The sequence below is a fragment of the Periophthalmus magnuspinnatus genome, chromosome 17 (assembly GCF_009829125.3).
Source record: "Periophthalmus magnuspinnatus isolate fPerMag1 chromosome 17, fPerMag1.2.pri, whole genome shotgun sequence".
Taxonomy (NCBI): domain Eukaryota; kingdom Metazoa; phylum Chordata; class Actinopteri; order Gobiiformes; family Gobiidae; genus Periophthalmus; species Periophthalmus magnuspinnatus.
The window spans coordinates 15037453-15054953 of NC_047142.1; the positions used below are offsets into that span (position 1 = coordinate 15037453).

General features: G+C 37.5%; 1 protein-coding gene across 1 annotated transcript in view; it reads left to right on the forward strand.

Annotated features, from left to right (window-relative positions):
• st6galnac3 (ST6 (alpha-N-acetyl-neuraminyl-2,3-beta-galactosyl-1,3)-N-acetylgalactosaminide alpha-2,6-sialyltransferase 3) overlaps positions 1-17501 on the forward strand; it is a 136742-nt gene that overhangs the window by 39238 nt on the left and 80003 nt on the right. The window contains exon 2 of the mRNA XM_033983136.2: positions 2974-3165. Coding sequence (XP_033839027.1) covers positions 2974-3165 — 192 coding nt within the window. The remainder of the gene's footprint in view (positions 1-2973; positions 3166-17501) is intronic.

Consider the following 17501-nt stretch of genomic DNA (forward strand, 5'->3'; position numbering starts at 1 on the left):
TTTTGGTGCAAGAGTTGGGGAAAGGCGAACTCTTACGTAGGCAAATGTTCTCCTGCTCATCCGAAAGTAATTTAAAAAGTCAGTGTCACATCAGTGTCCCACGGATCCGACTCCTCACCCACACGCTCCTCCAAATGGAAATGGCAGAAAAGGCCCCACAGACTGCCATAATCAAAATCCTTGCCTTCTTCCGTCTTGATATGTTTCGCAAAATCACTTGATTCAGCAAATGTTGGCTCCGGTTGCTCAAATAACTTGAAATAGCCACAAATGCAGCAGGACTGAGACGAATCGGGGCCATGTTTATTTCTGAAAAAAAAAAAAAACACCGCATGTGAGGTTGTGTTCTGTTGTGCGGGTCACTTCACGGCTGCATTCTGTTCACATTAGGAATAAATAACAGTCACAAACAAAAAATCCGAATTAGACCACATACCCTACCGTGTGCACGTACCCTAAGCGATTAAAGATTGCTCAAACATGCATGAATCACTCCAAATAAAAACTTCAGAGGGTAAATGGTGAGGCGGAAACAACAGTAACATGGGTAAAAGCTCTGAAAAGTTCATTTTGCATAACAGGGCTGATTTAACAAAAGGTTGATTTTTTGGCTTGTTCTGCTGTTGTGAGGCTTCGATCTATCAGATTGTAATATTCCAGATTGATAATATGGAATATTAGACACATTAAACTTGAATCTGAGCTTAAATTTAACACAATTTGGCCAGAAAGACCCAACTTAGAACTACAACAGGTGAGCTGATGTGTACTGTTGAAAATGAGTTATTTAAATCATTTTGTATTTTTCCTTGTGTTTTCAGATCATCTTAAAACTTTTCTGAAATTGTTTGCTCACCATGGTAACCGCTGAACATTACATCACAGGCATACATGTACACCCCATAGACTGTATAAAGAAGCGGACTAAGGGAGTGTGACGTCACCCATAGCGTTCGTTAGCAGTTATAGGGGCGAATTTAGAGACGACTTCCATAATTGGGAGTCTGACCGCGAGTATCATAGCAACCAAACAGCCAATCCTGGGCAAGGCATCTGGTTTGTCTGTTATTAATGTTCATATCTTAGTTTACGGACACTATAGCGAAATAAATATACCACGATCATGTAGAGCGGGTTAATACGAACATTTTAAGACCAAAATGACGAGGCTCACTGCAGCAGTTATGGAGAGAGGGATGGCAATTTTTCAATGTAAAGTGAATTGAAGCCAGTGTCAATGGAGCAGGAGGCGTGCTCATGATCATTTCCTATTTCTGTCTTATGATCACTACTATTGATAACTATTTTTAACAAGAAACTAATTTGAGGAAAACATGATTCTATATTTTTGCCATATTATCCAGCCTATGTATCTAGAGCTACACATTTAATTGTCTTGACGTGTTTTGTCTCTTTGTGAGAAATAGGATGTTTCTCTGTGACCGTCCATAACATCTCCCGTTGACCTGTGGGATCCATCAGGTTTATAAAGCAGCATAAACACCTTTTATTTGCTCATGTTTCACCCCGACATCTCAGACAGGGACATTCTTCTACAGACTTTATGCTCAGGACCGGGTCATTTATAGAGTCAGTGCGGATTATAATGGCCACAATGCAAGTTCTGTTATTGAGAAAAACATTTACAATTCAAATTAATGAGGATGAGGAATAATTTGAATAAAGTGCTGCTGTTCTTATTTAAATGTATCGGACTAGTCATGATGATTCTGTTTAACTATTGCAGCCCCTTCACTGTGGTTGGCTGCATCCATCACTCACTCAGAACATGACAGAGCCCGGCCAATAGGAGAAGAGGATTAAAAATCACAATATGACAATTTCAAACAACAACCCTGTCAACACCAAAGACATTCATAAAAGCAGAATTCTCTCTCTGCCTATTGCTTCAACTCGATCACTTGCCATCCATGCTACCGGGTTTTCTTCAAATACAAATGAATGCTGAAGCCAGTCCCCGTGTTCAATTATATAACACGCTCATTTCATGATATGTGTGTCGTTTATCTGCTCCCCTCACCAGTCACATGTAAAAGAGGAGGCTTAGTGATCACTAGATGTTCACCAGAATGGAAAGTTGGTTTGCCGTTAGTTCAGATGACACTTTCTAATACTAATTATGATCTAAAATAAAACGTTTACACACTCAACAGTGACGTTAAACAAGGCTTTGTCATTTCCTAAATGTGTGCAGTGGGTTGGTACCATCTGACACTTTCTGGATTGTTCATAATTTGTGGGGGTTTTTTTTTTTGGTGAACGGATATTCCACAAAAATACAGGAGACTGGCTCAGGTGCTCCAGAATCCAATTCCAATTCCAGACTAGCCAAGTTGCTAAGTGGATGATAGCATAAGCGTCTACTATTTATATGTCGGTGTCATCACAGGGATCACATTGTAATTACATTTTTATTGTGGCATCGATATTGACATTGAGCCTAGTTAGTTAGCTTTGTTGCTTAAATTTGTATTTATTTTTTTTGTGCTAACACTTGCAGAATGTGTCAGACAGATTTTTTCCCCCAGTATTTTACAGTCCTATTCTGACCACTGCTGTATTTCATTATAGTGTTTAACTTCTGTAAGTGCAGTTCTTAATTGCAGTGGAACTAAATCTTAAATCAGCTTTTTTCGCTACTAAACTGTGTATATGGTGTTTTAATAGCATTATCTCCTGTTAATAGTCATTTTTGGCAACTTTTCTGTGCTGCCTTCAGTGGCCTCTGCAGTTTCCAGTAGTTGGTGACATCACAAAACGCTGCCTTGATTAGCACCAGATATTTCTATACCCCCAGACCCCACCCCTTCTCCTCCTCCCTCACTCTCTTCTTTAGTCCCCCAGGTCCTGTCCAGTTTAGCAGCTCTATTTGACATGTTGTGGGCGGAGTTTAGGCATTTGGACCCACGTTAAACCTTAAATCTAACCCTTTTTCTTGTGTTGTGTTCTCAGAGGAAGTCCCTGATTGCCACCAGCCTGATCGTGGCAGTGTCGCTCTTCGTGGTGGTGGTTAATCTGTCAGAGAAGCCCTACTTCCTGCTCCAGCCCATGTTTGGTCAGAGCTTTGGGGGACTCGGGTTGTTCAAACAGCAGTACAGAGCCTACAAGCCCCACCACGGCTACCTCAGCATCCCCAAAGAAGAGGTGAGCCCCAGATGGACTAGACACGCTTATAGGGCTGTAGGCCATTAATCGTTAGTAAGTTAGATGAACATTTAGTATTTTTTGGTCTGTCTTTATATAAATACATTGTTTCCTGGTACTTTTTTCTGCATAAATATACATAGAGATACGTAATAGTTTCGACAGCTTTTGCCATGCCCCCCATCGGCAGGACATGTCTTTAGTTGACCAAGAATTTCTTCACGTGACTACAGCCCTACACACGTCACGTCTATCCATGTAGGACTTTTGCCAGAGCGATTAACAATCTAAAACATACATCTTTGGAGTCTTCAAAATGATGTTTAACAGAAAGCTGAAACCTAAGAATACAGACCTTGATTTTATGTTGCATTGAAAAATTCAAACTACTTAAAAAAATTATTCCAATTATTACAATATGTCTAGGAATAAACCACAAAAATAAAAAAGAAATAGATCTTGAACAATGTGAAATAATTACTTTATGATATATTTCTGTTTTTGTTTACGTTTATCATTAAATGGTTAAGTTTCCTTCCATCTCCTGCAAAAACAAAATCTTATATTTTCAGCGCATACATTATTTTGTATTAATTTAATATTGTTAACTTTATATGTTACATCATTATGAATTTAAAGGGCGTATATTGCATTATTATTGATCTATGTTATTATAATGTCATCAAACACACACCTGCAGTTGTGTTTTGTTTCATTCACATATGTTTAACACTCAAATCTTGGAATTTTAGGTTAAAGTAGCTCTAATTTTTAAAATAACCTCTTAGTGACATCACAAGGTGAAACGAGCCATTTTGACATTTGGGAATGCAGGCAGCCAATACTCCAGAGTTACTCCAAAATGTGTGAATGAAACAACTTTTGAGAAGGTAACAGCTTTATAACATGACTAAAATATCACATGAGTCAGTTCTGCGTGATATAGGACATTTTAATGAAAGTTTTCACACTTGTTGTAATACTTTTGTTTTGACTGTCATTTTCTAAACTTACATTATTCAGAAATATATTTATGAACTCATTTGACTCCAGCATTTGTTTATAGCTTCAACAACATAATGACAAGATTTGAAATTCTTATTTATTCCACATATTTTAAATTAACTCCCACACAAAATGAACATATAGTGTACACCATTTATTTCCTATTTTCTGTTCAAATCTTGTATTTTTCATTGCCTAACTTACAATAGATCGCCATAACTTCTCATTTTCACTTTTCCTGTATTAAAGTTGCTGTACCTTGTTTAAAAAGGTGAAAAACAGAACTAGTCCATTTTAAACAGTTTGTAGTGGTCCAGAGTTATTCCTCACTTACCTTATGTGTTGTGAGCATCCTTATTATTCACCACGATGAGTTTATAAACGCTTTCTACAATTCTCAGAGACAGAGCGAAGTTTCGCAGTGACGGTAAAGCTAACAACTAGCATGCTAACAACACACTTCCTGATTATCAGCCAATAAAATGCTTTATAGCTAAATGCAGACAACGTGCTGTCGACTTATTTTGACCTCAAGAGCTGCTTAATATATTTGTACTAGGTTTGAGTTGAAAGTATCAAAACCGTGGTATTGGATTTGGTATTGAGTATCGAGTTTATTCCTTAGTATCAAAATTGAGTTTGAAATTTTAGTATCGTGACAACACTTATCTGTACTGGGGCAAGACACATTTTGCTCAAATACACGGGAAAATGGCAGAGAGCCTTTAAACGTCTTGGGCTCTTTGCAGTTTACCTGAAACCAAATTCAAGCTCTCCTTTTTAGTCTCTTTTATTTAGATTTTCCATTAATCTCAAAGTGTTTGTTGTTTGTCTCATATGAACTGTATTTCTTTATAATTTGACCCTATTTTCCGGCTTTGAAACACAGCCTGGTGTACGGTATTTCCATTACAGTTTATGGAAATTGAAATATGAAAGCCTAATGATTCCCTGTGTGAGAGGGGGATGTGCGTCCGCTCTGTGGAAGTGGATTGATATTTATTAAATTGAGATGCAGAAAAGAAAATCATTTTGAATTTTGACTGGGACAAGCTTCTTTTTTTAGATACAGTCTAATATACTTTATGTTATACTAAAGTACAACAACAAAAAGTAAGGCTGTTGTTGCACGAGTCACACGTCACATTTATGTCTGTGTCTCTCTACATTTAAATATATGATTGGAATGTTATTTACCCTTTTGAAGCTGAAAATATTTTTCTAATTAAAAGTCTCTACCAGATCACAGGACAGCCCCAGGATTAATCAAACCTTCTGTTTAGTCCTTATTTGGTCCGTTTGAGTCCTGGTTCAAACCAGGTCACTCTTGCAGGATGTTCACATTTCCATAGTTTTCAAAGTAAACATGATTCAAAGTAAACACGATGTTTGTACTCTGTGCTTTGCTGCTTTGAACCCCACGCATAGCCACATTTTTTGAGATAACGTGATAAAATGCGTTAACGTGCCCAGGCCTATTTATAACTCATCTATGCTACTTCATAACTGTTGTGTGCTGTTGTGTTTACTGTGCATGAAACAGGACCCAGGGAATGCAAGAAAATGAAGGACTTCACTATTATTTGGTCAGGGTGCCAACATTTAATCGTTCTATTGTGAGGTTTCTTGACCTATTAATTGTTAAAATAAATTTTGATACAGGTTAGAGGTTGCCAAAGAGCTTTCATACAAGCAGCAAAAATCCTGGAGAATCGAATGGAGTCTTGGGTGGCACAATTTATCGCCTTCAAAATGAAACTGCCCTTTAAGTTTTTAAAATCACAATTAGATTTTTTCCCCAAAGTTGTGCAGCCCTAATAGAGTCATAACCAGTCTGCTGGAGTGTGGATATTGGCCCCTGCTCAACCTCTCAGTTCAGCTTGATATTTTCAGATGAATGCTCCATCCTTCTGCAACTCTGAGAGAGGCGTCTGACCCACCAAGCCCCAAAGCAATCTCCCCCACCTCCTCTCCAGAGCCTCCCCCTCTTACCCACGACTGAAATTAGGCCTGTTTAAGCGTTTATGAAGTCCCACGTCAATGACAAATCTGCAGCAAATGAAAAGAGCAGAGATTGGAAGCAGAATGAGAAGCTAAAGTGGTTTGGTGTTGGCAAAATGGAGATTATACACCTATAAATTGCTTGTTGGTAAAACACATACCACTTTCACTAGGTAATGTCGACAAAATGTCTTGCTTAATGACACAACAACATTTTTCATTAGACCCACTACTGCCCAATTGTAGCACCTAGTGTTCTCAGCCTTTCCACATCCAAGTACTAACCAGGCCCAGTCTTACTTAGCTAAAATAAAATAAAAACTAGCGTCACTTCAAACTGCGTGCGTGTTTTCAATGCATTCGTTGACTCAGATTTGCGATTAATGGTCATGTTTTTATATAGCGCTTTCTTACACCAGTGTACGCAGACACTGGGGGCGAAGTGCGTTAAGTTTCTTGACCAAGGACACAACAGCAGCATTCATCTGTGGGAGCTGGAATCGCACTGCCGACCTGTGAGTCAGCGGATCTGACAGCTCAACCAATGACGTTTATGTCAACCTTGGGATGTTTATGTAACCTTCAGATCACTGGACAAACACTGAGCTACTGTTGCCCATAACTACGGCCGCCCATTTATGTTTTAAAAATGCAATTCTGTTCAAAGTTCAGATTTTAAACACGTGTAGAGGAAATATGAAATTACAAACTAATACAAAAATCACATTTCAGAACATGTTTGTACAGATCTAAACTACAGGGTTAGGAGGTTTCATGCAGAGTAACACAGATTTGCTTTTGTACTTTTGGCACATTACACCCTTTGAGATTTGCTAATTGCGTCCATTCAAATTGTGATTTCAGGTTGATTGTGGTTGATCTTGCAGCCCTGTTCCCCACTGCCTGGGCCCCTCTCACATGTAAAATGCATAACCCCGGGGTCTACATGGATCTTATTCTGCTGATGCGATTGAGTCTGTCAGCAGCTGTGATGAATGCCCTATGAGAATGGGAAACATTTGTCTTTCACTCGGCTACAGGAGCAGACAGGAGCAGGCAGGAGCGCAATGTGTTCATGGAGATTCAATGTTCACTTCAAGGGTTTATGAATGTAAATAATGGCAACCAGCAGAGGAGAATATAATTGCGTGGATGGAGGGGCAGAACATTCATTTATAGAGGGGGTATTTTACTTCTGTGGGGTATTAACTGCTAACACATAGCATATTTACATCAGCTATATTCACTGAAAACAGCGTATTAACATGTTTTGTAAGTTTCACTTTCATATTTGACACACAACATAATCAGTGTGCATCCCTCTAATAAAACTACTTAACATTGCGTCAGGTTTATGAAGCTGTAGTGGGTTGTTTTGTATCATGCTTTTGTATATATATGAAGAAATGTCACATAGGAGCATGTTTTAGGGAGGGAACAATGTTATAACATGGAACAAAGCTAAAAAAAATAAAATAAAAATTTACCACAAAGCAAAATAACAACACAAATAAATGAGTGGAAACATCAAAATATCTGCAACAAATGTATTTCACAGAAAACATAACGGAAAGTCTGCATCAAAATACAAAATACACAGAATTACTAAATTGTTAATTAATTTCAATAATAATATTAACTGGTAAAACAAAACAGCCAAAATTGATAAGAGGTGGATATGTGCATTTTTTTTTATTCATGCCATTTGTGTGTTGTGTGAACATCCAGAAAGAACAATTAAAACTAAAGTAAGTAAACTATGGATCTATCACAAAACTTTTCAAGCAGAACATCTTAAAACTTAAAACCTTTTGTAGTACGTTGACAACTTTTTGAACATTTTGTTGCTATGGACGTCAAGAGCTAATAAGTACTTTTCAATTGCTTTAGTGTCCTCACCTCAGCTAGTTACAGCCTACCGACTGCTTTTGATTTCAACAACCGAAAGTGATGCTGTTTTCATGTGGTGCTGGATAAATTGTAAATGCAACTTTCTGAGCAGAAGTTGCACATAAACACTGCACCGAGTCCAGTCAGAGAAATGGGAATTCTAAAAGCAGCACGAACGACCCGAGTTGTGATGTCAGGGCAAATTATATTATACCCCAGATTAATACATTTGCTGTTATGTTGTCAAGCCATTGCAGCCTTAGGTCTGAAGTTAAGATAAATACTACTTGCTACAAGTGGCTATAGTAGTGGTGGGAAGTGCAAAAGTTAACTGGACACATATTTAACCTAAAACAGTCGACCAACATGGACAGGCAGCTTTCTCCTGACTTCTTAGACCTACTGTTGCATTGCTGGTCTCAAGCAAAGTAGGTTTCAGTATCACAACAAGTTTTAAATGCCTCCGATGTCCCTCTTTTGCTCGTTGTTGTTAAGCTTTTCCATTTCTTCTATCCCGTTTTTGGAGTTCTTGTTTAATAACTCCAGAATGTCTTGACTTTGCATTTTTGCTTGCTCCACACTGCTCGTCCTGTGTCTGCAAATTGTCATTCAGGCATTGCAAGTTTTCAATTTTCTCTTGGTACTTTTGGTTTTCATGACGAGCCCTCTTTTATCAATCGCCCCCAAATTTGAGATATTCATTTTTATATCTCCTCGTCTTCGTATGAGCACTTGTTTTTCATCTTTAAGCACCTTCTAATTAGCTTTTAGCAGCTTATTTTTCTCAATCTCATCTTCCAAAACCACAACTTGTTTATAGAGATTCACTTGACAATAGCTGTGTCAATGGTTGCCCTGAATTTCCTGCTCGTGTGTTATGATTTTTGTAATTCCTACTGAAGTCTTTTTTGAATTAATTTCTTATTTATAGCCTGAACAGAGTCGTTGACCTTATCAATACGTCTATAACTCTCCCACATGGCTTGGAGGGTCGTGATTTGCTCTTGCATCGTTTTCCTGCTGTTTCAGGCCATTGTCAGTCTTCAGCTCCTCTGTCCTATCCAATTTTAGCCTGTAATCCTGTTTATTAATCCTTAAAACATCATATCTATGGTTTATTTTCCAAAGTTTTCCTTCACTTGGCTGTTTTTGTTTGTTAGTGTGAAACCTTTAATGGCTCAGATTTCTTCCACCAACGCAATAATCTGGGTTGTTTTGGAGATTTAGTCCCATAAACGTTTATTTTCTTCTAAGCTACTGTCTGTACTGTCCGTAGTTTTGATGTTAACTGATCAAATTCCTCTTTCAACATACCGCTCTGGTCTCCAGTTTTCTATTTTCTTCCTGAACTGTCTCTAGATTAAATCATTTGTTTCAGAGGTCCTCATTTTGTGCATGGATGGAATCATTTTCAGCGTTTAACTGAACAGAGCGTTCTTTTGAGTTGTGTTCATGCAGTTTTGATTTAAGCGGTTTCATCTCCTCTTGCAAAATACAGTTCTGGTCTCTCAGTATTTCTATCTCTTCTTTCAGTTTCGTCATTTCTTCCTGACTTGTCTCTAGATTAAATAATTTCTTTTGAAGATACTCACTTGTGCAATACATTTTCACCAACTTGTGATCAATACAAGCATTTATGGTCGTGTTTAGGTGTCTTGATTTTCCACAAAAAGGTTGGCTAATACTAGTTAGTTTGTGATATTATTTGTAATATTATTTCAGAGGAACGCCATTGTTTTTGGTAAAATCTTGTTTAAATAAAACTCAGAATATAGTCTGACTTGAGTAACCTCTAGTTAGCTTCACCTACCAGAGAATGTAAAAGACATCAGCTCCACAGTGTCAATAGTGCGGAAAAGAAATGCCATTCTGTGTCGTCAATTGAAACTAATCAAAAGCACTGCATTATGCTCCTCCACAGATGGGTTGCCCTTGGCCCCTGCCCTTCTGTTATCCTCTATGTCATGTGAGGAACGCTTTGACGGCTCGTAAACACACAATTTACACCCGTCACAAATTCAAAATAATATAAACCCTTTCAAAATGTGCTAACACAAACATTCTAAATTCAAAAATGGAGGCAGCTGGAGGCAAAAGTGAAGAGGAACATAATGTGATTGCAATGGAGAAACTTGAATAAAACACAGAAAACAATATTTTTCCGTCCTGTGAAGCAGTGAAGCAAACCGACTTTTGTACTCTGAAAATTCAAAATCGTTGTTTATTTATTGTTGTAGAACTTTTAACCATGTTATAGTTGTTTCCTTTCTCATTTAACCTCTTGAAGTTGTATTTCGAGTGATCCATGTGTGTCTGAATGATGTTTATGCTCCTGTATTCAAGATGTAAAAACGCGTTCATACCCTAGTCCATAAACAACATGGACTGATTGTGTAGATGTGCGGAGCCTTGTGTGTTGTGTTTGCCCTTGTTTTCTGTTATGTCCTGTATGTTTGAATGTTAATACAGTTGACCCCTGCTCCAAGAACTTCTTCATAAGGAGACGAAATGAAAGAAAACGTGAAGTAATCTCAGTCACTGCCCCGGATGTCAGCTCCCATCGGTCTCTGCAGTTTTCTAACACGGAAGACAGCGGACTTGTTTCTTTTATTTACTCGTGTAGTACAATATTGTGATTTAAAACATCCAAATTATAGCATTTAGCGTACTTCCTCCATTGCAGTATTTTGAACAATCTGATGACATAGGATTCAAAGGGTCGACGTGTCTTTATTCTGAGTTTGCCCTCTACTTTTCCACAGGGAATAACTCAAAATCCGACAGCCACAACAAATCAATGAAGTTTAACCAATCACTTTAAGTACTAGAAAGACGTCTCAACTTCTTGGCTCATTTATATGATTAACATTACTTATTAATTAGTCACTTTTGGTGCATTTAAATGAGCGTCAAGGTTAGGTTCACACTCTAATTTGAAGATAGACAGGTCCCAGTAGACAATTAGCTGCGTTTTAAAATAGTCAGCGAAGCGTTGAAACAGCAACCGTTGCCAAGGTGATTTGTGTTGGAGCCAAAATGACGAGGAGTATAAAAAGAGCAGAGTGATTACAGCACGATGTATCAAAACGCCAGCGCTAGTGAGTTATAGAGATGTGGGGTTTAGTACGTTTTAGTCAATAGAAATATTTTTGTATATGAAGCTTGAAACTGGTGCAATTTGTTTAAAGTGCACGTGACAGGTTTGACTCATTTCAATAACACATAGTTAAAATTATTATGTATATGTATTGTTTTGTATCTTGCATTTTTTTTTTCTTCTTCAAGTTTATAATTTTACTTCCTGGTTGGACACGTGTAAGAGGTAAAGTGTATGCACAGGTAATTCTGGTTCTGTTACCTTGGACCAAAAATGGACAAATTACCGTGGACTCTGGCTCCAGTTCACTTTACATTAGAAAACTGTTGCCCCTCTTCATGTAACTGCTGCTGTCAGGCTCATCATTTTGGCCTTAAAATGTTCATATTAACCCGCTCTTCATGGTCTTGGTATTTTTATTTTGCTATTGTGTCCATAACTCAAGATATGAACATTAATATCAGACAGATCAGACTCCTTCTTTCCTCTAGGGCGCTCTCGCTAACGTTAGCCACAGGTGTGATCGACAGCGTTGCTAAGAGCCCGCTCCGTGCTAAAACAACAGTGCAGGTGGGAATTAGCGTAACCTTCAACAGCCTTGGTCGTGGTTTAGTCCTGGTTCAGTCATGGTTCAGTCCTTGTTTACTATGGGTTCACTCCTGGCTCGGTTATGGTTCAGTCCTCGTTCAGTCCGGGTTAATCCTGGTTCAGTCCTGTTTTAGTGCTAGTTGTGACTTGGTTCTTTCCTGGTTCAGTCTTGGTTTTCTCCTGGTTCATTCCTGGTTCAGTCCTGGTTTAGTCCTGGTTCAGTCCTGGACATGGTTCAGTCCTGATTCAGTCCTGGTTTTTGGTATAGTCCTGGTTTATTCCTCATTTAGTCCTGGTTCATTCCTGGTTAATTTCTGGTTCAGTCCTGGTTCAGTCCTGGTTTAGTCCAAAGAAATACCTAAAAAAGAAGGTGGCACATCCTCCATAAGGAAAGTTACATAGTGCACCTTTAAACATCAGCCTTCAATCACTAGCTTTCGATACTAAGGAATGGACTCGATACTCAATACAGATTACAATATCACAATAACAAAAAAAAACAAAAAACTCTTTCTTTATTTTTTTTAAATGAGTATCTAGTTTCGATATTAGTTTTAGTATCAGTTCATATTAGATTTTTGATACTTTTGCAATCCTATTTCTAAAACAGGATTTATTCTTCATAGATTTGAGTGGACTCGGGTCTGAAGGAGTTATGGGCGGAAGGGAGAAGGAGGGTGGAGAGGGCGATGGAGAGACGGGGGAGGGGTCAGACGAGGCTTTGTGATGGACGATCAGCTGAAGGCTCAAGGCTGCAGTGATGTGTGTCAGATACAGAGAATGGACCCACTGCAGAGACGCGAATGAATTCTGCACAGAAGAGTGGATTTGTGGATTTATTTAGCATTTTGTCTTTTACTTTGTTCAATATTTCGTCTCATAGTTTCAATGTTTTTCAACTTTTTTGGAAGCAGAATTGTATGACTTTTTACTAGAGTTGTCAAAAGTATCAAAAAATCTGCTACTAATCAATACTAAAACTAGTATCAAAACTAGCTACTCATTAGAGCAGATATTGATATAAAAAAGTCACATTCACAGGACAGAAATTAACCTTTCCTGAATAGCTTTAGAATGATCTCGAGGTGTATCCACTTCTTTATAGTCTATGACACAGTTTTCACTTGCGTCTAAATTAAAAGTGCAATGCTGTGACTTTTTGAACACTTTGCCTCAACTCATTTTACTCTAGACCGGAAACAGCTGACATAGTCCTGTCACAATAACAAATTTTGAAGCATGATATATCACGACAGACAAATATTGCAATAAACAATAATACTGAATCTACTTTATGCCACTGATTAACATTGAAAAAATGCAAGATAATCCCAGTAAACCATTTTTAAATAGACTGTTTCATTAAAAAACACAAGCTGCAACAAATAAATAGCAGAATGTAATGATAATTAGCCGTAAAAAGGACTTATTCACTCCTCTACAGCTCAAATCTTATCGTATTAAAAGAAAAATACTGAAAATCTCATCAGTTTTGCAAAGAAAAAGTACTCATGGTAATTATTGAGGTCCAAAATATATTGTTCCAGCATTTATATATTGAACTATAAGTCGATGTAGTAATTATCATGACAGTCTCAAGCTGATGTGAGGTACACTAGCTTTTTTAACACAGTTTTAGCTTGTAGTGTGCGTTCTCTTCTCTGCAGTCTTTGAGCTTAAATATGGTAAATCTCATCCTATTCTTCTTGTGTCTACTTCAAAGATGTTCATTTCTTCCAAATAAAGGTTCATTTTAACAGGAGAGTGTGTTGTTTGTCACGTTATAAAGTAAAACAACACCCTCGTCTCCATGTGTGTATAACATTTCCTGGGGTAGGACCTCCAGATCCCCCTTTTATCATATACTTTTGCACACTGAGCCATCCCCCTTGTTAAAAAAATACAATAACAAAGTTTATTCTCTCATTAAAATCAAAAGTTTTCTCGACATCTGCTCTTTCTGAACCTAACCATGTGTGTGACGAATCCTAGCTCTGTTTACCAAATTCCTTTGTTGAATTGGATGCACACACAACTCCAGTGTTTGTTGATTATATGCAGTCCATGCGGCGTAGATTCATTCTCCTCTGCATAAATATTGAACCAGAAACACACTCGAAATTTGTATTCAGACCACCCGTATTCTGCACTACTGGAATGATCAACAAGGTAAGACATGGCCATTTTTCTTTGCTAACTTTCTCATCACTCGAGTAATCCCATCAAGAATATTAGCCCCAATTAGCGTAATCTCCCATTTACAAAAATCGTTACTGAGGATTCATCACACATCCCCACACTCAAATGATCATAAAAATATAAGAAGATAAATTGGTCTTTTCTAAGCGCAGTGTTTTGAATGGTAGCTGTAACCTTTTCGCTCCCCATTCAATTAACTTAATCAGGGTTATGGTGGCTAGAGAGTATTCATCTGACATCTGAGTATAGAGCAGCCTATACATGAGGCGCACTGCTTTTTAAAATCATTATCAAACACATTTTAATTATCTTTGCTTCATGCGCGCTGCTGCCAAAAGATCACTTTAGTGCTATTATATGGACCCTTCCCATCTGTATATATATATGCACTGTGGGATTTCCTGTTCATTTATTTAAAACGAGCAGGTTCTTAAAGTAGAGATTGAGTTTAAGAGCAGGGGTGGGACTGGATGTTTTACCGGAAAACTTAAAGACGGGGTAATATGCAGAGTTGTCTTGTCATGAAAAATATGCCTGAAAAGGTTGTAGATGCATGTTTGAGTAATTTAACAGTCTCCTCTCTGATTAGCAGTACGATCCTAAAGTTTAAAACAAGTTATGAGTTCCATATACACAAAAAAAAGTCACCACCTGGATTTAACTAAGTAAACAGGTTGGCAGTTGCTGCAGTTGGTCAGGTCTAGGTTCAGCAACAGTCTGTGCTCAAATAATGAGGTCAGCTGACACCTGAATATACTGAATGACCAGGTTATTCCGTCAGTAGATTTTTTTCTTCTCTGATGGCACGGGCATATTCCAAGATGATGTCAGCTTCTCCTGGAGGCGAACCAGAAGCAGGAATCGAGAAGGCCGGGCAGTTTCACAATTCAGTCTCTTTATTCAGCAGATACAGGCATCAATCGAGTAGAACACCAACTGTCTCCTGTTTTTACATTTCTACCGTGGCTCCTTATATACTAGTTAACACACGTCATAACTTCCTTAATAATTAGCTAGAAATGTACTGCATGCAGAATGTTATCTGGGTTCAATGAAGACAAGCTGTACAAAAACAAGTATTTTTAACTGATCTTTCAAAAGAATCATACATGTGTAAGTCCAGGGTACATATGCCAACTCATGCCACGTTGAAGCACACGTAAACAGATTTATCATGTTACATAGAATAATAAACTCACAATGATAATGCCAGGATTCATCGGGCTCAAAATGTGACAGAGTGGTTCAGGAGCATGAGACATCATTTTCACACATGGATTGTCCACCACAGAGTCCAGACCTTAACCCCATTGAGAATCTTTGGGATGTGCTGGAGAAGCTTTGTGCAGCGTCAGACTCTATCATCATCAATGCAAGATCTTGGTGAAAAATGAATGCCACACTGGATGGAAATAAATCTTGTGACATTGTAGAAGTGAAATCAAAACAATGCCACAGATAATGCGTGCCGTAATCAAAGCGAAAGGCGGTGTATATTCGTTTGTAGTTTTGATGCCTTCAGTGAGAATCTACAATGTAAATAATCAAGGAAATAAAGAAGAAACATAGGTGAAAAAGTCTATCCAAACTTTTGACTGGTAGCGTATGTCTTTATTTACATGGTTATTTACATTGTAGGTCACTGACGGCATCAAAATTATAAATGGACACATATAGAACATAGCAAACAAAAATCTGTTCAAATGAACTTGTTTTACATTTTGAAAAACACTCACCCATTGCTTTTATCATGGCTTTGCACACCTGTGAACTGAAACCCATTTCAGGGACTTCATCATAAAGTACTAAACATAAAGAACAACAAAAAAAAACATTAAATGAGATGTGTATCCATATTTTTGACTGGTAGTGTGCTGTTGTGTCCTTGGGCAAGACAATTTGTGAATGAGTTTGTGTGATCAAATAATTAGATAGATATAATGCAGTGTCCACCAGTTATCTGACCAGAACTGAAGAAGCGTCAAAGTAAAACGCCTTCCCTCCTACAACTTTTTATCCAGTTGACACATTAGAATTTTTCTTTTACTACTTTGGCAATTATTCATTTTCAGAAGACAGTCCATACAGGTGCTTTACCAAAGACAAATTGAACTCATTCACTGTTTTAAGTTTTATTAGGTTCGCCATTATGATGTTGGTCACCACTTTCCTGGTTAGTTAAGTTCTTTTGAAAGTTTTGTGCTAATGCTTCCTCAGGGAAATTAAACTGGAAATGTCAAGGACCAGACTCATTAGAAGAAGAATAAGAAGCTAAACACTGAAAGGTTCTTTTGAATGTTGAAATGGAAAAAATGAAAATTACATCTGCAAAATAAAGCAACTCTGTGCTTTTCACATAACACAGCAGCAAATCACATTCAGAGCCATATGGTGTCTGATTTATACATGCACAGTGAATATCTGTGAAAGGAGCAAGTCAGAGGTCTTAAAGAAGGGTATTAACTGCTAACACATAACATATTTAGATCACCATGTTTTGAACGGTCTATATTTGCAGAAAACAATGTATCACTTTTGTTTTCAATGGTCCGAGTTCCCTCCTCCATTTGCTCTCCGTGTAAAGTAACTCCCCCTTCAGAGCGCTATTACATTGCAGTCACCTTGCTTTTTGGTAATGAAAGTACTGCACATTGCATCAGGTTTGTGAAGTTGTAATATTGTTTTGCAGTGTTGGAAGGTAATGTAAGTACAAGTATTTTTATTATTGTTTGAAACCTGAAAAGGCTGAGGGTTTATTTTGAACATGTTCATAATTTGAGAAAACAAAAATATACAAATAAAAACAGGTAAAAAATCTATTCAGTTGTTTCTGTTGAAAAAAATTCAGCACAAATCTTTGTCAAAATCACTACATTTGAAGCTTCATTAGATCTCAAAATCAGTGTAAAATATACTTCTAATACTTACTTTTTGCTCTTTAAGTTTTAAAAAGGCGCTTTAACCTCCCAGCTCCTGATATTATGTGGACAACACATTTTGGGTTGTCTAGGCCACAATACATTTTTTTTTCTCTACAAGGTCCTGGTGTCCACATATGAGGACATTATACTACCACTTAGTGATGACAGAAGAGTATAACACAGTATAGTTTAGATTCAAGATAGACTTTGTTAAAGGCTCATGTCTGCACCTGTCAGCAGCTCTCCAAATGAGCCACATTGTTCCAAGAGGCACAATTGTTGTTTCTCATTTTGTTTTTACACTCAGGAATAAATAAATAATAATAAATTGTTTTTGCAAATCATTATTCAAATGTGCCTTTATTGTGTTCTATCAAAATGATTCAAACATAGAGCGAATGTCCTCATATGTATGTTAAAAAAATAATTATTTGGAACCTGATGAGTGTAAAAACAATCAGTCCAAATAACAAAGAGAAATCAATAAATCATATGTCATGTAAGAGTTCGGATCCTGGGAGGTTAATACTTTTACTTAAGTCGATTTTTTTCATGTGATACTTTTACTTGAGTGTTTTTTACTCCAGTAGCTGTACTTTTACTTAAGTAACAAAATTAAGCACTTCTTCTTTCCT